We start from the raw sequence: 27,667 nt of genomic DNA, 5'->3' as shown, positions 1-27,667 counted from the left end.
ATTGGGTGTTACAGGCCGAGCTAGGGTGTGGACTTCCTGTGAAGAGTAACAGGAACCTATGTGGGATTTTAAGGTGGAATGATAGCAGATTTGGGCTGTAGAAAAATTAATCTGCACTATGAAGAATGAATTGGAGTGGGCAAGTCTGGAAGCAGGAAGGCTAATGAGATAGTTTGGCTGATGGCCTGATCTCGAGCTGTATTTTGGTGTATAGAGTAGAAAGCAGGAGAAATACAACTCCACTGCGGGGCAGTGAGAGGGACAAGAACCACAGGGAAGGAGGTGGCGACTAAGCTGAGGCGTGAGGGGTGCGTGTGCTCCTGTGCACAGCTGTCAGCCCAGGAGTGGCTGGAGACTGACACTGTGAATGTCTTTTGCTTGTCAGGCACTTGACATACCTTATCTCAGTATTTGTGACAGTACTGTGAGGGGTTACACGTGTCAGCCTCTCCTTTTCACATGTAAGAAAATTGGCTCTCAGAAAGGCTAAGTAATTCGTTCTGGATCACACCGCTAGTTGGTTAGGTGGCAAACTTGGGCAGAAGAAATGACGTTAGCAGAGGCATCAGGTGTATAGAGCATGATGTATTTGCGGAAACTGGGGCAGGGTGTGGCGTGCTTTAGAGCTCAGCTCTGGGGCCAGCCAGCGTGGTTTGGAGTCTCAGCTCTGCCACCTCTGGCTGGTAAAGGGGAAAGCAGCACAACTTTTCTCTGCCTCAGTTTCCCTGTCTGTAACATGAATGTGGCCGTGGTAATTCTGTTACTTTCCTATCGTTATTATAACAAGAGACAGTGAAAGATGTGGAGGAGCCAGAGCAAGGAGAACTCTCAGTTTAACCAAAAGCTAGATTACTTACCCCAGGTCATCGAGCTGAATAGCGGCAGACCTAGATTTTCTGAGTCTTAGTCTAGCTCTTGATCCCTTACTGTAAATACCAAGCTGTCCCTTGTACTCTGCCCTGTTAAATGACCGCTGTGTTCTTTCTCAGAATTGGCCTTTCAGGACCAGATGGGTTAATGCCTTTTTGAGTCTGAACAAGTTGCATCTGGACCATAGAAGCCATGAAGTGCTCTCTTGACTAAGACTTAAGAAGTGTCAGTTTGGAAGATAACGTTCCTCAAGTGGGGATCCAGTTTGCTTGTCTTACAAGTTTGGGAGAAATCCTTGATCTCCATCTTAAAACATGTATTCACATGAACTGAGTTCTTGGTACAAATATGGCATTTGAAAGCATAGTACTAACATTGTAAATCACCTATACTTCAATTTAAAAAAAAAAAGAAGAAAACGTAGGCCTGAGTATCCACATGAGAGTGAGATCCCTAGAGTTTTATGCGTTTTGCTACCCGTCCCCAAAAGTTAACGTTTTAGGAAAGAAAAAAGAAAGAAATATCCTTCACAAACCAAAGAATTTTTAAAATAATAGCTTTATTGAGATATAATTCACACACCGTACAATTCACCCATGTAAAGTGAACAATTGATTGGTTCGTTAGTATATTCACAGAGGTCTGCAGCCATCAGCACAATCAATTTTAGAATGTTGTCTGACGCCAGAGAAACTTCATACCTGTTAGCAGTCACTTCCCATTTCCCTCCAACTCCCCATCCCTGGGCAGCCGCCAGTCTACTTTCTGTCTGCAGATTTGCCTATTCTGGTGTTTCGTATAAACAGAATCAGTCATACACTGTGTGGCCCTTTATGCCTGGCTTTCACTTAGCGTCATGTTTTCAGAGTTCATCCACGTTGTAGCCTGTGTCAGTGCTTCGTTCTTTTCTGTCGTTGGATCACAGTCCCTTGTATGGATAAGCCACGTTTTGTTCCTCCCTTTATCAGTTGATGGGCATTTGGGTTGTTCCCACTCTGGCTATTATGAATAATGCTGCTATAAATAGTTACGCATAAGTTTTTGTATGGACATATGTTTTCACTTGAGATTAATTTTTTAACTAGCCTTAGTCTTATCCTTGGGTGTCCTTGGGAAAAACTTGATACCATTTATTTTGTGAACTATGTAAAACAGACCATCATTGTCCCTCCTCTGAGGTGGATGAATGTGGGCAGCACTGCTTGTTGTTCAGTCTCCTTCATGTGTGACTTGGGGGCTCTTCCAGCTATTGTATGAGGGGTGGCTTTACCTTGTAGACCTCAGAGAACAGCGAGGTGGGCCTCGCCCATAGCTCTGCCCCTTTCTCCTGGGCAGAAGTGCTTCTCCTGGAGCATCATCCTCGCACGTGTAAATCTGAGTGTCGTGCTTCTTTTATAACACACAGCACACTTTGTGTCCCATAAACAAGCAAGAGACAAAACAAAAAATAAGACTTGCCAGTCCCTCCTCCTCAAACTCATATAAATGTGAGGATAAAATGAAAAATAGTTTTTAATCAGATAGTTTGAAGTTTTCTTTAAAAGGTCCAAGGTGGTAGTACTTCAAACATTCCCAACTCGGGGGCTTCCCTGGTGGCGCAGTGGTTGAGAGTCCGCCTGCCGATGCAGGGGACACGGGTTCGTGCCCCGGTCCGGGAAGATCCCACGTGCCGCGGAGTGGCTGGGCCCGTGAGCCATGGCCGCTGAGCCTGTGCGTCCGGAGCCTGTGCTCCGCAATGGGAGAGGCCACAACAGTGAGAGGCCCGCATACTGCAAAACAACAACAACAACAACAACATTCCCAACTCAAATTAGTTCACAAGACTAACCATGAAAAAGATGTAGGAAAACAAAGAAGTAACTGATAGAGACATCTATTGCGGGAAAGTGTGTGTAGCGTTTACCATTTTAACCGTTCGTAAGTGCACAGCTCAGTGGCATTAGGTACATTCACGTTGTTGTGCAGCCATCACCACCGTCATCTCCAGAACCTTCTCATCTTCCCAGACTGAGACTCTGTCCCCATCAAACACCAACTCCCCGTCCCCCGCCCCACCCGCAGCTCCTGGCAACCTCTGTTATACTTTCTGTCTCCATGAATTTGACTATTCTAGGCCTCACAGAAGTAGAATCATAAGGTATTTGTCCTTTCTGTGTCTAGCTTATTTCACTTAGCATAATGTCTTTAAGATTCATTCATGTTGTAGCCTGTGTCAGAATTGCATTCCTTTTTAAGGCTGAATAACATTCTATTTATGTATATACAACAGTTTGTTTATTCATCAGTTGGTGGGTATTTGGGTTGTTTCCACCTTTTGAAAACTGTGAATAATGCTGCTGTGAACATTGGTTGTTCAAGTATCTGTCTGAGCCTCTGCTTTCAGTTCTTTTGGGTGTACACCCAGAAATGGAATTCCTGGATTATATGGTAATTCTGTATATATATTTTTAGGAACCACTATGTTGTTTTCTACAGTGGCTGCATAATTTTGCATTTGCCACCAGCAGTTTCTCCACATCCTCACCAACACTTACTTTCTGTTTTTTGGATTTTGTTTTTTATAATAATCATCCCAGTGATTGTCAGTTGGTTTCTCACTGTGATTTTGATTTGCATTTCCCTAATGACTAGTGATGTTGAGCATCTTTTCATGTGCTTATTGGCCATTTATGTATCTTCTTTGGAGAAATGTCTGTTCAAGTCCTTTACCCATTTTTTAAAAAAAATTATTTATTTTTATTTATTTTTGGCTGTGTTGGGTCTTTGTTGCTGTGCACAGGCTTTCTCTAGTTGTGGCGAGCGGGGCCCACTCTTCGCTGTGGTGTGCAGGCTTCTCACTGTGGTGGCTTCTCTTGTTGCGGAGCGCGGGCTTCAGTAGTTATGGCACGCAGGCTCAGTAGTTGCGGTTTGCGGGCTCTAGAGCGCAGGCTCAGTAGTTGTGGCACTCAGGCTTAGTTGCTCCGCGGCATGTGGGATCTTCCCGGACTAGGGCTCGAACCCGTGTCCCCTGCATTGGCAGGTGGATTCTTAACCACTGTGCCACCAGGGAAGCCCTCTTCCCCCATTTTTGAATTGGGTTTGTTTTTGTTGCTGTTGAGTTATATATTCTGGATATTAATTGTTTATCAGATATATGATTTGCAAAAGAGGATAAATTAGGGAAGGGAACAGCAGGAAGGGAAAACAAGGGATGGATCTAGGTGAGAATATGAAGGAAGAATTGTCAAAATTTGGATTAAATAGCCATGTTTTAAGTCAGAACAGCTTGGAATTTTTAAGCAAGGAAGTTAAAATTATATTTGGTTCAAAGGTCTCTGGTCCTTTTTGACAGTTTCTCCCTTTCTGCCAGGGATCTCAGGGAGTTTGAACTTTGATGAGGAGGAGACTGATGGGGAGGAAGGAGAAGGGAAAAAACTAAGATCTCATTCATCCTCTTCAGAGGCAGAGAGACCCAGTTCTGCATCCAGCCAGAAGCCAGCCACAGTATGTAGCTCTGAAACTTCCTCCTCTGAGCTAATTTCACTGCTTCCTAAACATCTCCGGAATTTAAATGCCATTACTGGATGAAGGCTGCTTCAAAGAGTTAAGCTGGAAGTTACACTTAAAGTACACGACTCCCTAATTTCTTGTGTCTTGAACCAGCTTCTGTGAAGCCGTATCCCATTTTCATACTTTGCTGCTTCATTACTCCCAGTATTCGTATACCTATTTAACCTCTCAGAGTTCTTCCCTACCTTGTCAGAAGACTGAGACATATGGGTGAATCAGTAAGCTATTTTGTCCTTTAAGTGTTTCTCAAAGAGAATATGAGGTTTCCTGACCCAGCCGCCTACTGCTCACATGTGGCTGTTCTTTCAGGATACAGGAGCTTCCGGAACTGCAGCCCAGCACACTGATAATCAGCTGGGAGAAATAGAGAATTTAGAGGGCTTCGCATACAGTCCTGCCCCTCGAGGTGTCACAGTGAAGTGTCGGATAACTCGGGATAAAAAAGGAATGGATCGGGGCCTTTTCCCTACCTACTATATGCACTTGGAAAAGGATGAAAATCGGAAGGTATGAGAAGTGGGTCTTTTTTTTTTTTTTTTTTTTTTTGGGCTGTGTCAGGTCTTAGTTGTGGCACGTGGGCTCCAGGGTGTGTGGGCTCAGTAGTTGAGGCACTGGGCTTAGTTGCCCCGAGGCATGTGGGATCTTAGTTCCCCGACCAGGGATCGAACCTGCGTCCCCTGCATTGGAAGGTGGATTCGCAACCACTGGACCACCAGGGAAGTCCTGAGAAGTGGTTCTTAAGACAGATCTTGAGATGGAGGGAAGAGTTCTGTGGGCTGGGTCGTTGATGGTCTTACGATGGGGGGTGGGGATGGAGGAGCACCGGTATTCGACAGGAACTAGGTTGTACTTACTAGTTCCCAAGTGCTGTGTTCTCACTGTCTTCAAAGAGGTCATAGTCTAATAGTCAAAACCTACCCACCCCGCAAAGAGAAAGTTTTATCCAGAAGGTAAGAAGATGGAAGAGACTATTTGAATGTAATTATTTTTACCTCCATCCCTTTTTTGGGGTCGGGGAGTTTCCCATGTGCTCTTTGATTTTGATTTTGATTATGACAGTGTGGAAGAAAGAAGCGTTTAGGGAATAGGAGGAATTGGAAAAACAGAAAACATGCAAGTGGAATGTCTTGTTTTTCATCCTAGAAATTCTAATTTACTTTATACATAAATTTGAGGCAGTTAATACTTGCTAATGAACAATGTATTTTATAATACCAGGTCTAAGTGGATGATTTTAAGAGCCTAGAAATGTGGGCTTCCCTGGTGGCGCAGTGGTTGAGAGTCCGCCTGCCGATGGAGGGGACACGGGTTCGTGCCCCGGTCCAGGAAGATCCCACATGCCGCGGAGCGGCTGGGCCCGTGAGCCATGGCCGCTGAGCCTGCGCGTCCGGAGCCTGTGCTCCGCAACGGGAGAGGCCACAGCAGTGAGAGGCCCGCGTACCGCAAAAAAAAAAAAAAAAAAAAAAGAGCCTAGAAATGAGATGATGATAGTAGATATTAATGTTGTTATAACCACTATCTACTGAGTGTTTACAATTACCAGGTGTGTGCTAAGTGCTTTATGTATATTATTACCTACAACCCTTATGACAACGCTGTAAGATAGGATTTCTTATCCCAGCTTAGGGAATGCCCCAGAACACACTAAGAAGTGGCAGAGCCAGATTGAAACCTGTATCTGTTGGATTACAAAGTGCCCCCTCCCCTTAGTTACCGCCCTCTCCTGCTTCCTTATTATTGTCCAAGTCTAGGAGTGTCTGGGAAGGATGCATAAATACGACAGTACTCACATCACGGAAGTCACAGGAGTTTAGAACAACAGCATACAAAATGCAGCAAGAAGCATCAGGAAAGCCGTTGGAGGGAGGATGGGAAGCACAGGGTCCAGGGTCCTGCCTCTTCCAAAGGTGGAAAGACTCTTACTCGTGAAATTGGATGAAGCTTTTTAAAAAAGTCACTGGAGGCTTTAGGGATAAAGTTGTAAATAATGATATGGAGAATCAAGCTAGTGAATTTAGAAAAATTGTGCAGGAGGGAAACCTTGATAGTGAATTCTGAGAAGCATTATGAGGATTAGAAAAAGTGATGAGGACCCAGAGATTGGTCTTCTCCCAGAGAACCCCAAATGGCAGGTACACTGGTGCTACGATAGGGCATGGAGGCCCCTCAGGGGCCCGAGGCCACAGAGCTCGCGGGGTCAGGGCCGGGGGCAAGGATTGGCTACCCCTCACCCATCTGGGCCGCCTGGTCAGGGCTCTGGAGGAGACCCTTCTCTTCTGCTCATCCATCCGGGAATCCGAGACGACTGACTCTTCCCTGGAAGCATCCCTCCTTCAAGGATGAGGTTTTGACAATGATGCGAGCATAACCCCTTCTGCCCTGCGGCCCAGGGTCAAGGCATTTGTTGCTATTGGGGATTGCAGTGGACAGATGCTGGTCTGGGTGTTCAGTGCTTCAAGGAGATCACCACTGCCATCGTGAGGCCATCGTTCTGGCCAAGTTCTCCGTAGTCCTCATGTGGTGAGGCTACTGGGGGAACAGGATCGGTCAGCCCCAGACCATCCCTGCAGGCTGACCAGCCACTGTGGCTCTGGGCCGGTGCCTCTCATCCTGCCCTTGGATACTGGCGTCATCCCAGCCGCTGTGCCCGAGAAGCTGGTGCTGGCCGGCGTGGACGATGCTGCACCTTGGCCAGGGGTTGCACCGTTGCCCTGGGCAGCTTTGCCAAGGCCACCTCTGTGCTGTCTCCAAGACCTAGGCTGCCTCACCCCCGAGCTCTGGAGGGAGACCATGTTCACTGACTGTCCCTGTCACGGGTTCACTGAGCATCCTGTAATGACCCACACCAAGTCTGCGTGCGGGAGACCCAGGCTCCAGCTGTGGCCACCACATCGTTTTTCTGCAAGAAAAGTCAAAGTGAATTAAACCTGTTTTTTTAAAAAACAAGACCCAGAGATGGACTGCTTGGTACACGATAGGCAGTTGCTAAATATTTGCTAACTAAATAGGTAGGACAAACATGGCAGTTCTCTTGAGTGCATTTTTTACTGAAAATTTTTTTCCTTTTCTAGATATTTCTTCTTGCAGGTAGAAAGCGGAAAAAGAGCAAAACATCCAACTACCTCATCTCCACTGACCCAACAGATCTGTCTCGTGAGGGGGAAAGTTATGTTGGCAAACTCAGGTGAGAGCAGCCTTGCATCCTGTCCTGCTCCTCTGGTGGTTTGACTCCTGTAGTTTCAGAACAGTCCATATCGGTTTTACAATGAGCCGGTCGATGTCATCTAAAAAAATAAAGTTAATAGTCTAAGGCCCTTCCTTGTTTTAAGGCTAGATCTTTGAGAAAGCGATGATGACCCCTTGACCTTTGGAGAGTGGGCCGAGAGGCTGTCCCATACCTCTCCTAGCTTGTGTTTGTAAGGGAGAAAAATACAGATCATTGTGGTGGCTTTTTCTCTTGATTCTAGGTCCAACCTCATGGGGACCAAGTTTACAGTTTATGACCATGGTGTCAGCCCGGCCAAGGCCCAGGGTCTGGTAGAAAAGGCCTGTGTGCGGCAGGAGCTGGCCGCCGTCTGCTACGTGAGTGCCGCCTCCCGTTTCCTCAGCCTCCTGGCGTCCCAGCCCTGGGCTTGCAGTCCCCCTCCCAAGCTTGTTTCTGTATACTCGAGTTATTTACGAATTGCCAGGTTTAGCTGTATTTACTGTTTCAGCCGGCCCTCACTCATCTCCTCTTCTCTTTTCCCAATGCCGCCATGTTAACGCAGGCCTTTGTTACCCCTCACCCGTTGGCTAGCGGTTACCGTAAATTGGAAGCCGGTCTCTGCTTTCTGCCCTCTCGACCTGGTTCATCCTGTACAGCCGCTGCTGAGCGGTCCAGCTCCAGCTCGTGCTGCTCTTGTCCTGCTCCAAATCCTCTCAGGCTGCCCCTTGAGTCCAGAATCAAGCCTGGACACTGCACCTTTCCCTTCCGGCTCCCCGGGGGCACGCTTCCTGTGCGTTCCCGTCATTCTAGCGGCTCCTCTCGTCCCTGCGCCCCACCTGAGAGCCTGCCCTGCCCCTCCTTGCCTCTGCCTGTCCACCAGCGTCAGCAGAGGGGTCTCTCCCGACACTAGATGTGCTTGATGCTCCCCTCGGTTCCCCGCGCTTTCTCTAGTGCCCCAGACTGCTTCTTCAGCACCATCCTTCTCTACCAGTTTGTAAAGTCCCATTCACTGCTGTCCACGTGAACACGGACCTGGCGCGTAGTGGGCATGTGAAGTTGTGGAGTCAAAGAAGCAAGAAGGAATTAACCCGACTCAGTTGTTCCTTTGATCCCAAAGTCTCAGCTTTCCATCGGTTGGAATTAATCTCATCACTTGATTCCCATGAGATTTTATCTAAGTGACTGAGAATCATTTGACTTAACACTTTATAATGTATAGATGTTTTCTCTTAGCTTCAGAATCAATTAAATATTTTACCTGTGCATGACTTTGTGTGTATGTATATGAATACACATATATCCATGTATTTAATGTAGTTATTTTATTCATATATAATCTGCCTGGTTTGACGGGCATTTGATTTTTTTTATCTCCAGATACAGGTCCTATTTAATTTAAACTGTAATTCTCACTCTATATCATATAGTGCCGTGTCCTCACTGGGAAATATATATTTATTGAAGATGACAAAATTGGACAGTTTGCTTATAATTTTCTGAAATTTCACTTAAAGCTAAAGAGTAAGAGTAGGGTTTCAAGCCTAGAGAGTGTTTTAAATTCAAATGTTCAAATTAGGTTTAAAAAGAGGAAACAGTCTTATTTTCCTGGGCTTGATTCTCCGTCTCTCTTTGTTTAACTACAGTGAAGTAATAGAATAGTGTTGAGCGCTCTCCATATTGTCCCCGTTTTACATGCCCAGGAGGGCCTTGCGTTAAGAATGAGGTCTTGTGTGCTTCCCTGATGGCGTAGTGGTTAAGAATCTGCCTGCCAATGCAGGGGACACAGGTTCGATCCCTGGTCCGCGAAGATCCCACATGCCACGGAGCAACTAAGCCCATGCGCCACAACTACTGAGCCTGTGCTCTAGAGCCTGCGAGCCACAACTACTGAGCCCATGCGCTGCAACTACTGAGCCTGCACTGTAGAGCCTGCGAGCCACAACTGCTGAGCCCTTGTGCCACAACTACTGAAGCCCGTGTGCCTACAGCCTGTGCTCCACGACAAGAGAAGCCACCGCCATGAGAAGCCCACACACCACGACAAAGAGTAGCCCCCACTAGCCCCCACTAGCCACGCACAGCAACGAAGACCCAGTGCAGCCATAAATAAATAGATAGATAGATAGACAGATAGATAGACGCAGCCATAAATAGATAGATAGGTAGATCGATAGAAAGGCAGTGCATGGTATTAAGAAAAAAAGAATGAGGCCTCATCTTCGTTTCTGTTTCAAGTTCCTGTTTATTTCCCTCTCTTCCAGGAAACAAATGTACTCGGATTTAAAGGCCCGAGGAAAATGTCTGTGATCATCCCAGGGATGAATATGAATCATGAACGAATCCCGTTTCAGCCACGAAATGTAAGTAAGAGCATATTTCATCAACAGAGGACTCTAACAACAAGACTGCGACACAGGCAAGACGAATAGAAAAGTGTTGGTTCCTCCCGAGCCCAGCCTGGAGTGGCCACTCTTCCTCAGGAGAGCCAGCCCTCCAGACCTCGGGGTAGGTGCTGTTGCTGACGTGGTTGATTTGCAACCACTGGGTCTGCACAGAGAAACGCTAGTTATTCTATAAGAATCCAACAAAGCCGGCTTAGCTTGGGCTCTGTTTCTGCTTTACTTGCTGAAACGGAGGAAATAGGCCCCTGCTCTGCTTCCCGCCTCAGCAGCCTTGAGGGTGAGCGCTTTGCGATGGTCCTCAGCACACACCCCTCTCCTACAGGACCGCGAGAGCCTGCTTTCAAAGTGGCAGGACAAAGCCATGGAGAACTTGATCGAGCTGCACAACAAGTCCCCCGTCTGGAACGATGACACCCAGTCCTACGTCCTGAACTTCCACGGCCGGGTCACTCAGGCCTCTGTGAAGAACTTCCAGATAGTCCACGAAAATGACCGTAAGCCCCAGGAAGAGAGGTGTTCTGACAGGATTCGGAAATGAGCATTGCCCTTCATTGGTAGGAAGTTATACTCAGGAGAGCATGATTTAAGGAAGAAATGACCTCCTCGGAAAGACAGAGCTACAGTCTTGCAGTCAGCCGTCTGAGCCGCTGAGTTGAGGGCAGGAGCGTGTGAGGTCTCTTGTGGCAACCGGAGGAGTCCTGGGGGTGCTGCTCGGGGGGGCAGAGGCAGAGGCCCTTCCTCAGGAAAGGTTCATGCCCTTCCGGCCCCCCCCCGAGGTTGCGCTGCCCCCCCTTGCCCTTCCGGCTCCCCCGAGCTTGTGCTGCCCCTCCTTGCCCTTCCGGCCCCCCCCGAGGTTGCGCTGCCCCCCAACTTGCCCTTTCCTGCTGGTCCGTGCAGGGAGCCGAGTGGAGTCGCAGTAGAGCCTTGGTCGTGCTCGGTAGGCACTCTCGGTCAGGCCTTTTTCCATCTTTCTAAGGGTTTCCCATTTTAAAGAGACCTATTTGGAGGATGTCTTCCTTACTTCCTGACGTCCCGATCTCTCTCTGCCTCTAGCTGACTACATAGTCATGCAGTTTGGACGTGTGGCCGACGACGTGTTCACCCTGGACTACTGCTACCCGCTGTGCGCGCTCCAGGCCTTTGCCATCGGGCTCTCCAGCTTCGACAGCAAGCTGGCCTGTGAATGACGGCCGAGCAGGCGCTGGGCCTTCTCTCTGCAGAGCTTCTGGAGCACGTAGCCGCCGCTCTTGCGCTTGCCCAGGACACGGAGAGTGACAGGCCCCCTTTTGGAATGGTCCCTGAGAGTATGTATGGACCCGTGCACGGATGCACATACATGTGTGTACACATATCTGTACACACACACCCTTCTCGGGGTCTCACGGCCCTGGTCGGGGTCACAGCTTGACTCGGGTGAGAGCCTGTCCAGAGCTCACGGTGACTGTGAAGGCGCCGCCCAGCGGTCAGAATCCTGTGCTTGGAGACTTGCAGCCAGAGGCAGCTTCTCACACTTCAGTACTTGGGTCGCTTTTTTTGCAGAACTTTTCAGAGAGGGACGTTCCCTGAATTACCTTTAGTCTCCAGGTGTGCAGAGTTTTTCTGTAAGTGGGCGGCAGGCCGGTCCCGGCTGTAGGGTATCTCTGCCCCCTGTGGGCTTGGCCATCTTCCAGAACGGCCGTGTCATGAGAGCACCTGAGTGGGGACGGTGCCTCCAGGAAGTGCAGGCCTGTAGGTCGGATCTGAAGCGGCACCCGGCCTCATGCGCTGTGACGTAGCCTTGTCTTTGCTTTGGCCACCGTGGTTTCCAGAGTGTCATTTACCGTTGGTGATCATTCCTCACCCATGGTGGGGGGGGGCCCTGGGAGAAACGCTCCTCTCTGCCGTCTCTGTGGGGGAGTGTGGTGCCCGTTCCCCAGAGCCAGCCACCGTCCCTCAGCTCGGGAGGCACCGTGTCACGGTCCCCCTTCCCTGAGGGCCGGCTGGCTGGCTGCAGGCTCAGAGTGGCTCTGGCCCAGTTTGTGATCAGTGATGCGAGCAATTTGCGTACTTGTCTTAATCGCAGGGTGGGCTGCAAGCATAACCTCTAGAGGTGGCCTAGTCTGCTTACGACTGAGGGATTTGACAGAGGCCTTCACCACCTTCAGCCCAGGAGTGCGTCCCTGCTGGGTTACTGTGGAGCCGTTAGTGCAGACTCACCTGCAGCCCGCGTGGGAGGGGAGAGAACAGTGTGTGTGCAACTTGCCATTGTCGCTGCCCGGAGCGGTGAGGACCGGGCCTGGCTGGCAGAGCTCGGGCCTCTCTTCTTGGCTTAAGTGTCATCAGCCCCTGAGGCCTGGTTCATCCTTGGCGGATCACGTCCTGTCACTTTTCCTCACAGACTGTAAGAGTTTTGCTAAGTCGTTCCGATTGTTAGCCTCTCCCCACAAATCACACGGCTCTGCTGCTAGCTCCCGGCCTCCGCGTGCATCCGAGTCCTGAGGATCCAGGAACACCGCGAGCTCTGCATTGGCGTCGGTCACCTCCCAGGCCTCGTGGCCAGCCAAGCTGTCTGCCAGCCTGGGGCCAGGCATCGGCGCCTTGCGCTTCGTCCCGTCCCTTCTGTGGACTTCCTTTCTGTCCCTGCTTCCTATCCCTGCTCCACATCAAATAGCAGCGGGAAGGAGAGAGACCCGGGGGATGAGCAGACCCGCGGCTCACCCCACGGGTAAGTCCCACCCGCTCTGCCCTGACACGGCTGCTTCCCCTCAAGTGCCTCACTCATCAGGTGCCCGCCAGGCGCGCGGGACCACCGGCCTGACACTGAAAATGGAAGGCTGTTCACTCGTCTCCTGTTGGAGAATATGCAGTGTCTGGGGAAGGGGGGCCGGGGGGGACTGGATCTGGCCCTGCTTCCTCCTGCCCGCTCTGGTGCAGACACACACCCCGGCTTCACATCCTTCTTGCTTGATCGTGCAGGTGACCGGTTTCACATGAATCATATTTATACCTTTTGTACGCTACAGAAATAAAAGGGATTTATATAAAAACATGAGTGTTGCCATTCTTCTTTCAGACTCCTGTCCCTCGCATGCCTCCTACCGTCCTGTTCTGTCACAATAATTCCATCGCTTGGCAGCAGCGAACCAGTCAGTTCTTTGAAGCCAAGTGGGTGTCACCGAAGTTTTCATCCAGGTAAGCAGGGTCTGCAGACTCAGGGATCTGCGTCCTGGAGACTGTAGACTCACGTGTGTGCGATGCTGAGAGTGTCCTGGGCAGGTGCCGGAGCTGAGGCTGAGCAGGGGTGCCAGAGGGCAGCCTCCTGCACCGGTCAGCCTCCTGGGTCAGCTGCATTGGTGTTGCTTCCTGATTCAGCCGCAGAGCAAATTAAATACCTGATAGCGACAGAGACCCCACGTCTTACCTCTAAGTGTTCACATTTAAAGCTTCCCTATACGGACAAGTCGAGAAAAGTGTGTTCACAAGTCTTGCTGAGGCCTTCCTGCTCTGGGTGTCATGGGGATGGACGAGTGGCGTGGAAGGAAGCGGGAAGAGCCCAAAGGGCAGGACGAGAGCCGGAGTCGGTCTCATTTCTGTGGCTTGGCTTCTCTTCCACGTGATTCTTTATGGCCAGACAGGTTATTTGCAACACAGTTTTATACACTTTTCAGTGGCCAGGAATATCAATGGTCGTTGATACGAAAGACACCAGCAAGTGGTGTTTCAACGTCTAAGCAACAGGACTGCAAAAAGCTCTTTTTGATTAGAAGGTTAGTAGGTGAGAAAAAGGAATGAATGAGAATCAGTTCCCTTCCTTTCTGTTTCTTTCTCTTTTTTGGCTTGTGGGATGTTAGTTCCCCAGTCAGGGATCGAACCCATGCCCCCTGCATTGGGAGTGCGGGGCCCTAATCACCGGACCGCCAGGGAATTCCCAATATCCCTTCCTTTAGACAGCAGCACGGGTGCAGAAATAAAGTGACGGTTCAACTCAGAGTCCCTGGGTTCTGGTCCTTTTCCTGCCAGTGATTTGCCAACGTGCGCCCTCTGTAGATGGAGAGGTTTTGAGTTACCTGATCTCCTGTTCCTGAGTGATAAGAGTGCTGGCAGCCACCCGGAATTCCCGAGTGTGTTGTTTTTGTTTGTTTGTTTGTTTTTTGCGGTACGCTGGCCTCTCACTGTTGTGGCCTCTCCCGTTGCGGAGCACAGGCTCTGGAAGCGCAGGCTCAGCGGCCATGGCTCACAGGCCCAGCGGCTCCGCGGCACGTGGGATCTTCCCGAACCGGGGCACGAACCCGTGTCCCCTTCATCGGCAGGCGGACTCCCAACCACTGCACCACCAGAGAAGCCCCCCGAGTGTGTTTTGAATCGAGGTCTCTGCTTCTCTCCTGGACAGCTACGTGCTGTTCGTAGCTGGAGAGGCCTGGGGAGGAGCCCCTGGAGGCTGGAGCCAAGGGCCTAGAGAGGGGAGACTGGAATGGCGGGAGCGCGCCCCGGGGGAGGGCGTGGCCGCGCTGAGGAAGCCGCCCCTCCCAACCGCAGGCTGCATCTTGCTCCACAGAGAAAACTTGGGGGCGTTGCGAGCTGCCCCCTCCGCAGAGTGGCTCCTGCCTGTGTGCTCGCGCCACGTGTGCCACGCCTCCAGCGTGGTCCTCCTAAACTTCCCCACGTAGATCCCCGCCGGGGGCTCGCCCAGGACTGGTTAGATTCTGCCCCGCCCCCGCCCCTCACACATTTCTTGGCCAGGTGCATGTGGGCTAGTTTTGCCCCTCTCGCCGCTTCGGTCTCCTAGCTATTGTAGTCAGTGTGTACCCTTCACAGGTCCTACAACTCTTCCCTCTCCAAAAACCGGGGTGCGGGCATGGGGATGCCGCGGTCAGTGCGGTTTTCTGGCAAGCTCTCCCAAAACCGCGGGCAGCTCCCTGGCACCACCTACTGACCCAGGGGGCACATTACAAGTGCATTAACACGATGAGTGCAGGTTCTGCAACCCAGATGAGGCGACTTCACAGTGGCCCCTGTTGTCATGACTCTCTTGAAGGTCTGGGAACAGTAGTATTTGTGGAGTGTAGAAAGTGGAGGAATTCCAGGCAGAACGCGTGGGCTCTGGCCCCAAATGCCTAGGCATTTGGTGTAGGAGAGGGGCAAATATCAATATTATTTTTATTAATGTTTTAAGATGGGATAATGCATTTTGGTTGACTTTTTTAGCCACGCAGTTATGCAAAATGGTTTATAAATGCTCATAAAGCAATTTAAGGTGGTTTTCCAGGGACTCTGGTGAGAGGAAAGAAGAACAGCATGGCTTTACTGGGTAACTAAACATACCCTGCGTTCTGGTCTCAGGCCTGAGCCTACCTCACCTTCCTTACTTTGTACCCATCTCTCCTTTCCTACTTGAAGGGACAGCCTAGGCAAAACAAACAAACAAAGCAAAACAACAAGAAAAGTAGCCCTGATGTTAATGGAAGTTTCTGAAATATTCCAAATATGAAAGGGGCCTCCATGGTTTTCTCTGGCTCTGCCAGGTCCTTTGTTCCATCAGGCCCAAGCTCCTCTGCAGGGCAAGGCTGAGGCCCGGGAGGCCAGGTGCAATAAGAGTGTGCCACGTAGACGGTAGAGCTGGTGGGCCAGGGTGGCAGTGGGACTTTTCCTGGTCTGTTCCAACCTTTTATTACACATTTTGGTATAATATAGTGCTTCTCAAGCCTCAGGGTTTTAACATCTGGTTAAGCACTATCTACCCAGATTCCGTCCCTTGTGATTTTCAAGGCCTCCAAGAATAGTCAGTAGTTCTCTCTCTGCCATAGTCTGGGGGCAGGAAGGTCAGGAAGGAAGGACGGTCTGAGACGAAAGGAGGGTGACAGGCAGAGGGAGGCTGGCAGTTAGATCAAGATTTTAAGAGTGGGTTTAAATGCAATTTTTAGGGTACTGATGCATGCTCAGGACAGACTCCATCAGGGTAAGATAGAAGGATGTCCCTAAAAATACGTCCTGATTTTACCTTTGGTCAGTCTCCTGTGATTCTGTATCAGAGAGAGAGAGAGATACAGATTTTAAATAGTAATAATTTCATATTATTTAAAACACTTTTTAAGATTATACAATTAAAACCTCCTCCCGTATCTGTCCCCTTCTTGTTTCCCTTGCCCTGTACTCTTAGAGTTGACCACTTTTCGTTTCCAATGTATCTTTCCAGTATTTCTCTATGCAAAAATGTATTTCTAATTTCCCACTCTCTGTGCACAAAAGGTAGCATACTATATACTTGGTTCAGTAGCTTGCTTTTTTTTTTGTTCCTTTGGCTGTGCCATGTGGCACGTGGGATCTTGGTTTCCCGACCAGGGATGAAGCCCCCACCCCTGCAGTGGAAGCACGAGTCTTAACCACTGGACCGCCAGGGAATGCCCACACCTTTATGATTGGTGTCTCCACAGTCCTCAGTTTGCCCCTTCGCAGGTGTTATCTACCTGCCTGCCAAGCATCTCCTTTTGGATGGTCGACAGCTGTGCTCTCCAACACCATCGCCACTAGTCACATGGAACTATTAATTAAAATTCAGTCAACTAGCTGCATTTCAAGGTCTTAGAAGCCATATGTGGCTCATGCCTACCATACTGGACAGCACGGATAAAGAACACTTCATCATTCCAGAATGTTCTGTCGGAGAATGTGGGTCCACAGAAATCTCAACTTTGGGTTCCAAAAATGTAACCCTCTTCTCACCAGGTGTCATTCCCTGGGGAAGTTGTGCTTGTCCCACTTCCCCATCAGAATGTCAGTAGCTTGGGGGCAGGGCTGTGACGTTTCTGTTCATCCCTAGTGCCTACCTACCTGGCGCAGTGCCAAGGACATCACACATGTTCAGTCAACGTGAGATGGAAACATGAGTGATAGGAGACTGAGGCCCAGACTCTAAGGGTCCCCAAGGTCGTAATTAGTATCGGCCGAGCTGTTGTTTGAACCTGGGTTAGTTTAATTCCCCAGTAAGGACATAATATGTGACTTTTGTTAACTTTCATTTTCAAAATTTTGTACCAGAGTCACTGAAAATGAAACTTTTAACGATTAGACTGGAGGAAGCCTTTCCCCCCTTTTGATTTTTTCCAGGAAGCTCCTGGATATCCAGACCCTAAAGACCCCCTGGGACGCTCAGAGAAATTCTGAGAACTGTACGGAGAAGCCTTCACCCTCTGGGCTCCAGAAACCAAGAGTTTTGTGTCAGTCTGGAAATACACTGAATTAGTTTGCTCAGGGTGCCATAACAAAGTACCACAGACTGGGTGGCTTGAACAGAAATTTATTTCTCACAGTTCTGGAGGCTAGAAGTCCAAGATCAAGGTGTAGACAGGTTTGGTTTCTCCTGAGGCCTCTCTCCGTGGCCTACAGATGGCCATCCTCTCCCTGTGTCCTCTGTGAGAAGTCTGTGTCCTAATCTCTCTTATAAGGAGGATTAGGGTGGACCCTAATCTAGGCAGATTGGATTAGGGCCCATCCTAAAGGCCTCAATTTAACTTAATCACCTCTTTAATACATCTGCAGATCCAGTCACATTCTGAAGTACTGGGGATTAGGGCTTCAACATAAGGCATTGGGGGGTGGGGTGAGCACGACAGGTCAGCCCCAGCACACACTGCCCCCTAGAGGGTAGACCTGGAGTCTATTCTTGTCCACATTTCTCTTGGATGAAGAGACAACAATTAATATGATGCTTTTCAAACCACAGACTGCTTTTATTCTATAGATGAAATGAAAGACTCCAGCTTTGATAAAGGTTGGTCTGTGTTGTCGTTCAAAACACAAGATGCAGTTCAGATGGTATGGAGTGAAGAGTCTTCTTAAGGAAAAAAAAGCAAATAGAGGGAATTCCGTGGCGGTCCAGTTCTTAGGACTGCACTTTCACTGCCCAGGACGTGGGTTCAATCCCTGGTCAGCAAGCTGTGTGGCACAGCCGGAAAAAGAACGAAAGAAGGAAAGAAGTACAGCGTGCGTGGGTTGAAAAGAACAGGACCTGGAGTTACAGTGACCATACCCCAGCACCGAGTCAGCTGCATCCTACTTCTGAAGCCCAGGAAGAGGGGGCATGCTTTGGGGATATTTCAAGAGCAATATATTTCCTTTTACCTAAAGCCTAGGAAATAATCCTTCCTGGATTCTGCCCTTGTTAACTTCTTATTAGGCTATTAAATCCAGTTGTGGGTGTTGGTTTTTGTTTTAAGATGTGGAAAAAGTAGGGCAGGGTTAGATATATAGTTCCAGTCACATCCCACCCCTTACCCCCCCACCCAATTATAAAAGAAGTACAAGTTTGTTATAGAAAATAGAGAACAAAAAAATGAGAAAGAGGAGCTTCCCTGGTGGCGCAGTGGTTAAGAATCCGCCTGCCAACACAGGGGACACGGTTTCGAGCCCTGGTCCGGGAAGATCCCACATGCGCGGAGCAACTAAGCCCGTGCGCCACAGCTACTGAGCCTGCACTCTAGAGCCCGTGAGCCACAACTACTGAGCCCGCGTGCCACAACTACTGAAGCCCGGACGCCTAGAGCCCGTGCTCTGCAACAAGAGAAGCCACTGCAATGAGAAGCCCGCGCACCGCAACAAATAGTAGCCCCCTCTCGCAGCAACTAGAGAAAGCCTGTGCACAGCAACGAAGACCCAACGCAGCCAAAAATAAATAAATTTAATTAATTTTTAAAAAATGAGAAAGAAGACCCCTTAATCTTCAACCTGTCAGAGATACTCACTGTAAGATTCTTTTCCATTTATTTTTCAAAAGCAGGACACAGCATTGTAAATCAGCTATACTCTAATATAAAATAAAAATTAAAAAAAAAAAAAACAAAAACAGGATTGGGACTTCCCTAGCCGTTCTGTGGTTAGAACTCCGTGCTTCCACTGCAGGGGGCATGGGTTCGGTCCCCGGTGGGGGAACTAAGATCCCACATGCCGCACGGTGTGGCCTAAATAAATAAATAAAACAGGATCATCCTGTATACATTTTTTATTTTTATTTATTTATATTTATTTATTTATGTTTGCGGTACACGGGCCTCTCACTGCTGTGGCCTCTCCCGTTGCGGAGCACGGGCTCCGGACGCGCAGGCTCAGCGGCCATGGCTCACGGGCCCAGCCGCTCTGCGGCATGTGGGATCTTCCCGGACCGGGGCACGAACCCGTGTCCCCTGCATCGGCAGGCAGACTCTCAACCACTGCGCCACCAGGGAAGCCCTACACTGTTTTTTTTTTTTTTTTTTTTTTTGCAGTACGTAGGCCCCTCACTGTCGTGGCCTCTACCGCTGCGGAGCACAGGCTCTGGACACGCAGGCTTCGCGGCCATGGCTCACAGGCCCAGCCGCTCCGCGGCATGTGGGATCTTCCCACACCCGGGCACGAACCCACGTCCCCTGCATCAGCAGGCGGACTCTCAACCACTGCGCCACCAGGGAAGCCCTACACTGTTTTTAAAATCTGCTTTTCCACTTATTATATCATGCACACTTGTCTGGTTTATTTTTTAAAATCTTATTAATCACTCTAAAGAATTCTATCACGTGGATGTGGCTGAATTTGTTTAATAGGGTATCATATGGATAATTTATGATGATGTGGGTTGAAAAAAATTTATTAAAGGAATGGAAATAATACCAAACGACACATGATAAAAGTAATTAATATGATTTTTGATTTTGGAGAATAAACAACACAAATAGCTTCCACACATCAAACCCAGCTCTGACCACACCCGTGCCGTCTTCTTTCTGCACAACTTTCATGAAGCTCGACCAGGATCCATTTGTCGTTCCGGGTAAAGTTGCTGGGATCACGAGGAAGTGAGGTGAGGTGAGGTGTGGATTTTATGGTGTAATTTGAGGGGAGCCATGTGCATCTCTCTAGCTCTATCCAGACATGAAATATTTCCACCAAGAGATTCATTCCTGAAGGTCAACAAATGAGTCCTGTCTCTTGAGAAATGTAAATATCCCTGAAAGGGCAGGCACGTGTGTAAGATCACTGTCTGTCTTTCACCTTCGGGACTTCTAAGAAGTTTCCTTTATCCAGAGTGACCTCCACAGCTTGGGAACGGGAGATAGCTAAAGGCACAGAGCTCTCTAGAAGCCTGTGGGAGGCTGAGGTTCTGACCCTTTATGGTCTTGGATAGTTAGGGTCTGGGGGAATAAGCCGGTCTGATCTCCAGATACCCTCTCGGCAGCGTGTGCTGCTTTCCTGTCTCCAAGGGACTCCGTCCTACCTTCCTCCCACCCCTCTGAGCCCAGCTGGACTGACCCTCCAATCCAACATAGTCCTGCCTTTCTTTGAGTTCTTATCTTTGCTAATGGTACCACCAGTCGTTCAGCTGTCAAAGTTCTGTGATTTTTGTCTCCTCTCTCACCTCACAGCCAACTTAGTCACCATTTCTGTTGACTTTGCTTCTGGACTATTTCCTGGACCCCTTCCCTCATCCTCAGCCTCAGGACCACTACCCTGACTCTCCAATCCAGCCCTAACACCTGCAGTCCAGTCGAGGGGGGTCTTTCTGATGGAGGTGCCGATTTTGTCACACTTGTGTCCCAAGGGCCCTTTGGATGCCCCCTCTTCAGCACGGGATACAGTGATCTTCACAACTGGCACTGCTGCTGTAATCCATCCTCCCCGCCTCCTGTTCTCCAGGCACACCAGCTTACTAGACTTTTCCTAAACTCCCCTAGTGTACAGGCTACCAGCCTTAGTGAGTCTTCCAGACTCAATTCAGCGAACTCTCATTTATCCTTCAAGAGCTAGAGTACGTCGCCTCTGCAACCTGGATTTCACTGTGCATTTCCTGGGGTTCCCCTATGGTGCTCAAAGCTCACGGACACAACAAATGGTTGTTACGCTAAGTAGCCAGTGCTTACCGTTTGTGTGTCATTCGGTGCCTGCACACTGTCCTGCGCTGCAGACTTTACATGTGGAGGAGGTGTGACCAAGCCCTGACGAGACCCATCATTTAACAAGCAGACCAGAATTTATATCCAAATGAGACCTGCTTCCTTCAGTCTTCACCTTAAGAGATTGGATACTTTGTCCAGTGATGCTGTGATCACTCAAAACACCTTTGGAACACCCCTCTTGGAAACAACTTCAGCACTTATAGCACTTCAAGATCCTCTGTGGTAGTAGGTTTCTGTTTTTTTTTTTTTCTTTTTTGGTTTTAACTTAACATTTATTACGCATTTATCTATCCCAGGCACCAAGCTGGAGCTGGGTGAAAGATAAGATAAATTGGACATTTACTGTGTCTCCAAGGAAGTTTCTGTTTGGTAAGGGAGATAAGATCTGGACCCCAGGACAATACAGGGTTAAGTGATAAGGCTGAGGTTGGATCTGATTTTTGGAAAAGGGCAGAAGTCCTTTGGTTTCAACTTCCCAACAAGGTGGATTGACAGGGGTATGTGATTACACCCTGCATTAAGCCAGTGTGTTCTGAAGACTTCCAAACAGAAGCCCAGTGATACAGCCCAAATGCGATACAGTGATCTCCACAACTGGCACCGCTGTTGTAATCCATCACGAGACTAAACCCACCTGGCGTGTTTAAGACCCGGACTCCCCACTTTCTGGCGATGCTCCTCCACAGACCGAGTTTTCCCAGCTAAATAGAAAGCTCTGGAAGGGCAGGTGCTGAGGTCTTCTCCTTCACTATTTTCACAGTGTCTGGTGGGCGCATAACAGATGTGGGATAAGTATTAGACGCGTCTCCTGCCGCGCCACACGCCCGTCACTTCGGGCATCCTCTCCCCACGTGCGCCGCTCTCCGCGGTGACAGCGTCGCAGGTCCGCGCGGGGCGGAAGGGAACGGCTGAAAGGAACGTGCGGGGAGGGCACGCATGTGTGCGCGGAGCTCCTGCGTCCTGGGCCCGGGAGCGGGGTCCCCGGTGGGCACCGCGGGGAAGGGAGCAGCTGCCCGCGCGCCGGACGTCCGCCCTCGACCGTCCTTTTGGGGCCGGCGCGGAGGGAGAGGCGTGCTGGCGGCCGGGCGCGAGGCCAGAGGCCGGCCCCAGGGTCAGGGGGAAGGGTTCCGGCCTCGGCCGAGAGCGGGGGGCTGGCCAGGACCGGCGGGAAGCCGGGCCAGGGGAGGAGGAAGAGAGTCTGGGCCGAGATCAAAGGGGAAGCACGTGTGCGGGGCGGCGGCCGAAGCTGGAGCAGGACGCCGAGGTCGCAGCCTAGTCCCCGCGGCCGCCCCCCGCCGGCGCCGCCCGCCCCGCGCCCGCGGCCCCTCCCCGCGTCCCAGTCTCCTCCCCGAGGGCTCGGGGCCGGGCCGCCACTCCCTCCAGCTCCCGCCCTCGGCCGCGCGCATCTCATTCCAGCCCTCATTCCTCACATTCCAGGCTTCCTCCTTTCAAACCCCAGGCCGGGGGCGGGGAGGGCCCGCAGCTCCCGGCTCCGCCGTGCGGCCGCGTCCCCCAGGTGAGTGGCCCCGGCGCCGCGCCCCTCTGCCGCTCCCCTGGCGCTCTCTTCTTCCGGCCTTGGACCTGCGCTCCGGGCCCGCCTTGCCCCCCCTCCGACTTCCCTCCCTTCCGCCCTCCTGCGCGCGCTCGGTTCCCCCGGCTCCCTTCCTCTCCCGTTGACTCACCCCGCCAGGAATAGGGATCGCCCGTGCTTTCCCGTCAGTCCCCTTCTGGGAAAACTCCTCCCTCCGCGAGCCCCGCTCCGCCCGGCTCCGCGCACCGGCCACCGCGCGCCGGACCCCGCGCACCGACTACCGTGCACCGGGCACCGCGCACCGAGTACCGCGCGCCGGCGCGACGACCTGGGCTCGGGGCGGCGCGGGGTCGGCTCCGTCCCGCGACCCGCCTTCCTCCCCGCCCAGCCGATCGGCCCCGGTTCCGGAGCCCGGGTCTCCGGTCGCTGACCCCCCGTTGTCCCTGCAGCGCCCTCGCCGGCCTCCCGGGACCTCAGCGGAGCCGCGGCTGGAAGAGCGGCGCCGGGGCGGACTCCGCGGGACTGGCCCCGCGCGCCCGCCCACCTCCCCGCACCCTGGGACCGGTAAGGCGGCGGCGCGGGAGGAGCTCTCACCCGGGACCGGACTAGGTGGCGAGTCGGGCACGTGGAGGCGCGCGGACCGCAGGGCCGTGGTGGGCGAGAGGGCCGGGGGGCGGGGAAGGGGAGCGCGCGGAGCCGAAAGGACCGGAGGCGGAGCCGAGGACGCCGGCGGCAGGAGAGACCCGGCACCCGCGCCTCTTTTCTGCTGGGCGCCTCTCGGGCTCGGAAGAAGAGCCCTGGAGGTGGATGCCTTGGCGGTTTGCAGTGCCGAGGCTTTGCGACAGCGGAGGGGACCTCGGCAAAAGGTCCCCGCTCCCCAGCGCTTGAGGAGCCTGGTGCGTTCTACGCTGGGGACCAGCGAGTCTGGGGAGCAGAGCTCCCAGACCCCGAAGCGGATATTTCCCCGGCGGATGGGCCGACCCGGGACTCGCGCCTCCGTGTACTCGTGTGTCAGGGGGTTCGGGCCAGACCCGGAGGGTAAGTGATGAGTTCATGTGGCGTCTGGCTGTCCTGCCTCCTTAGCTTCGAGTGTATGTGAGGGTGACACCGGCTCACAGATGACTCACCTGGCTTCCAGGAGGCGGATTTGTTTGTGTTGAACGGGAGCGCGTTTCCACTCGAGAAGAGTGCTGTTTGTCTGAGAGCTGAGTGTTTCTGAGCACTTGCGAGATGCCACGTCTCTCAGCGTGCGTTTTCCCCGCGAGGATGCTGTTCCTGGGCGAGACTGTCCTTGCTCCCTGCCGAAGCGGGGGCAGGAGACAGTGTCGCTGGTGGTGTGTGTACGGGAGTAGTTGGCTGTGGGTGTGGCCCCCAGGCTCCACTCGCCCTGGACCCGCGGAGCTGGAAGGAAAGCTGTCCACACTTGCCTCTTCCAGGCAGCTGTCTTTCTAGGGAGGTCGGTTTTGTTCCGCCTACGCAGAAAGTTAAGGGAAGTTGAGATTCTTGCCTTTCGTGACGGTAGTGAGATTTGGGGATGTTTGTGGGGTTGGACCCCCCAGAAAGAGACCATTTCGAATCTTGAGATTTGTGTAAACAGGGCTTTACTTTACTTATTTATTTTTAACTTTTAAAAAATGTTATGCAGTTTTTAGAGGTAACTTTCCATTTCCAGTTACAACAAAATATGGGCTATATTCTCTGTGTTGTACAACACATCCTTGTAGCCTGTGGTACACGCAATAGTTTGTACCTCCCCTCCCCCGCCCCTAAATTGCCCCGCCCCCTCCCCACTGGCAACCACCAGTTTGCTCATATCTATATCTGTGAGTCCTCTTCTTTGTTGTATTCACTAGTCTGTTGTTTAAGTTCCACACGTAAGTGATATCACACAGTATTTGTCTAGACAGTGCTTTTAAATTTGGCCCCAAGAACAAGGAGGAATCGAACTACTCTCTCCTGGTCCAGCTCTCCTTAGAGCTGCCGGGGCAGTCAAAAGGAAGAATCCTCCTCCCTGGAGACTTGCTAGACCAGGAGGCACTGTCCTGAGCATTGCAGAGATGCTTTCGTGCCAGCCTGGAAGGGAAGGCTGCCTCTGATTTGCCGGTTGACCTGTGAGGAGAACCTTGTGGGGTATCTCTGTTTCCCCATCTCTTCCTTTCTGCTTTGCTTTCAGTTTTATCTCCATTGGGGTTTCACCATGTGAAACATTTTAGAGGAGGGAGCTGGGTAGGGCGAGAGCCACAATGCCCAGGAGATTGGCCGCAGTGTGAGATTGACAGCGCGTGGTGGGGATGGGCAGGGTGAACGCAGGCCGACCCCTTATCGAGTTCTTTCTTCATTCTCACAGCCACATGCTGTGGGCATAATGTTTATGGCTTCTTGAAAGGAAGGGACCAGACACTGCCAAGGGGTGGGGACTCGCCGCCCCTCCTCCACGCACCCTGAGGACACAGGTGTGCTGCTGGGGGCCACCTACCCCCTCACCGGCTCAGGCCATGTGTGGGTGGGGCTTCAAGGGCGTCTGGTCTAAAGATGGAGTAGAGCGGGTTCAGGTTTGGGGTCACACGTACCAGGGTATAAATCCTGACAGTTACTCGCTACCTTTAAGGCTTCAGGCTTGGTTTCCTGATGAGTAATATGGGAGGAGTTCATTAGTATCTATCGGAAAAGTTGGTGGTGAAAATTCAGTGTTTGCAGAGCACCTCGCACCGTGCCTGGCACAGCCAGAGGCGCAGCAGCCAGTGTTTCCTAAGCCTGTTTCAGCCTAGAACCCCTTTTTTCCTGGGAACTTCTCTGAACACCCTTTGCTAAACCCTGCCCTGCCATTCATGTTTGTTTAGCCAAATGGCTTGAGCGTTTGCTGTACGCCAGGCCCTACAGGCTTCTTCCCTCAGACTTAGGAACCAGGGTCGCTAGTGGCCCAGGTGGAGGTGGGAGCCTGGCTTTGTCACCGCAGAGCACAGGGTCTCCAGCTCCTATGTTCTAATTACTGTTTTGCCTTGACCCCAGGGTGAACTCGCTGAACATTAGTGAACTCTAATGTCAGCACCTAACTCGCTCATTTTATTTTTATTTATTTATTATTTTTTTGCGGTACGCGGGCCTCTCACTGCTGTGGCCTCTCCCATTGTGGAGCACAGGCTCCGGACGCGCAGGCTCAGCGGCCATGGCTTACGGGCCCAGCTGCTCCGCGGCATGTGGGATCCTCCCGGACCGGGGCACGAACCCGTGTCCCCTGCATCGGCAGGTGGACTCCCAACCACTGTGCCACCAGGGAAGCCCACTCGCTCATTTTAGAGGTGAGGAGCAGCCACTACAGAGAACAGCATGGAGCTTCCTTAAAAAACTAAAACTATATGGTCCAGCAATCCCATTCCTGGCATATATTCAGAGAAAACTGTAATTCGAAATGATACATGTACCCCAGTGTTCATAGCAGCACTATTTACAATAGCCAAGACATGGAAGCAACTTAAATGTCCATTGACAGATGAATGTATAAAGAAGATGTGGGGGGCTTCCCTGGTGGCGCCGTGGTTGAGAGTCCCCCTGCCGATGCAGGGGACACGGGTTCGTGCCCCGGTCCGGGAAGATCCCACATGCCGCAGAGCGGCTGGGCCCATGAGCCATGGCCGCTGAGCCTGCGCGTCCGGAGCCTGTGCTCCGCGACGGGAGAGGCTGCAGCAGTGAGAGGCCCGCGTACCACAAAAAAAAAAAAAAAAAAAAAAAGAAGATGTGGTACATATATACAGTGGAATACTACTCAGCCATGAAAAAGAATGAAATAATGCCAGTTGCAGCAACATGGATGGACCTAGAGATTATCATGCTAAGTGAAGTAAGTCAGACCATATGATATCACTTATATGTGGAATCTAAAAAATGGTGCAAAAGAACTTATTTACAAAACAGGAATAGACTCACAGACATAGAAAACAAACTTACGCTTACCAAAGGGGAAGGGGGTGGGGGAGGGATAAATTAGGAGTTTGGGATTAGCAGATATACACGCTCTATATAAAATAGATAAACAACAGGACCTACTGTATAGCACAGGGAACTATATTCAGTGTCTTGGAGTAACCTATAATGGAAAAGAATCTAAAAAAGAATATATATACATACACACACAAAATAACTGAATCACTTTGCTGTACACCTGAAACTAATACAATGTTGTAAGTCAACAATATTTCAATAAAAATTTTAAAAATAATAAAAATAAAGATGGGAAACTGAAGCCCTAGTGGGACAGTAGCTTGCTTAAGGTCACACAGCTGGTGAGTGGCACAGCTGGGACTGGAGTCCACCCTGGTCCATTCTGGTCCACTCTGTCTCCTGCGCCGTCTGCTGCTCTGTGGGTCCCAATGCCCAGACTCCTGGCCACCTTCGTCTAACAGGCGTGGAGGCTGGCGCACTGTGCCTCCTGCCTTCCTTTGCCCCCTGTGACCCTTTGCTGGCAGGAGTTGGGACCACAGCTCCCTTTAAGGCTCTGAAACTGTAGCTGAACAGCTGCTGTCTGGGGGGCCCCCCCCTTCCCCCTAGGGTGTGGCCAGTTCAGGGGCCCAGGTGGAGGTGGGGCAGGGCTGTGTAGCCAGGCATAGTCTCCAGCTCCTAGGCTCTCATTCCAGCTTTGCCTTGACGGCTTCTGAAGTGACAGTTCTTCGCACGCTTTTGGTTTTTCCATGTAGATATTAAGGATATGGGCTGGGAGCCCTCCTCTGTAGCGACTGGCCCTTTGGGAGCATTTCCACCATAATCCCAGCCCCCAAGGGCCTTGCCCAACATCCTCCGGCCTTCAATACATCAGGAGGATGGGCCCGGCTCCCTGCAGTGCGGACTGCGGAGGGTGGGCGGGCCCCCATGGGTGGGGACTCGGCTTCCTTTGACCCAAACTTCACTCGAACAATAGACTTCAGAGGAGTCACCAGGGGCAGGAAATGGGAGCTGTGCGGAGGCTGGGTGACCCTCGTGGGGGAGGGGATGCATATCCGGCCTGAAGGAAAGGCAGGGTGTTGGGGGCAGTGCGAAGGGCACTGGGGAGGGGCCGGTGACACACAGGGTGGGCCTCTCCTCTGCAGGGGCCCTGTTGACTCAGAGAAGCCTGAGCTGCTGAAGCCCATCCTCTGGCTGAACCCTCTGCTTTGCCTTCTCAGCCGAGGTGTCTAGTGTCTGCTGGCCTGGCCCACCCCTGCCAGAGCTGCGCTGC

The 27,667-nt window shown here is 51.3% G+C and overlaps 1 protein-coding gene and 1 pseudogene across 5 annotated transcripts in view; both read left to right on the top strand.

Moving 5' to 3' along the window:
• The window catches only part of TULP3 (TUB like protein 3), a 42,948-nt gene extending 29,913 nt beyond the window's left edge, over positions 1–13,035 (top strand). For all 5 annotated transcript variants that reach the window (XM_030834700.2, XM_030834702.2, XM_060306459.1 and 2 more), the window contains 7 exons: positions 4,220–4,353; positions 4,729–4,926; positions 7,491–7,603; positions 7,887–8,001; positions 9,886–9,984; positions 10,349–10,520; positions 11,080–13,035. In XM_030834700.2, the coding sequence (XP_030690560.1) occupies positions 4,220–4,353; positions 4,729–4,926; positions 7,491–7,603; positions 7,887–8,001; positions 9,886–9,984; positions 10,349–10,520; positions 11,080–11,213 (965 nt within the window). In that variant the 3' untranslated portion in view covers positions 11,214–13,035. The remainder of the gene's footprint in view (positions 1–4,219; positions 4,354–4,728; positions 4,927–7,490; positions 7,604–7,886; positions 8,002–9,885; positions 9,985–10,348; positions 10,521–11,079) is intronic.
• On the top strand, positions 6,575–7,495 carry LOC138842834 (small ribosomal subunit protein uS5-like; annotated as a pseudogene).
• Positions 13,036–27,667: the final 14,632 nt, after the last annotated feature.

This window comes from Globicephala melas, chromosome 10 (assembly GCF_963455315.2).
Source record: "Globicephala melas chromosome 10, mGloMel1.2, whole genome shotgun sequence".
Classification (NCBI taxonomy): Eukaryota; Metazoa; Chordata; class Mammalia; order Artiodactyla; family Delphinidae; genus Globicephala; species Globicephala melas.
Note: the sequence above shows the minus strand (reverse complement) of the source record. Positions and strands in the feature narration are given on the sequence as shown.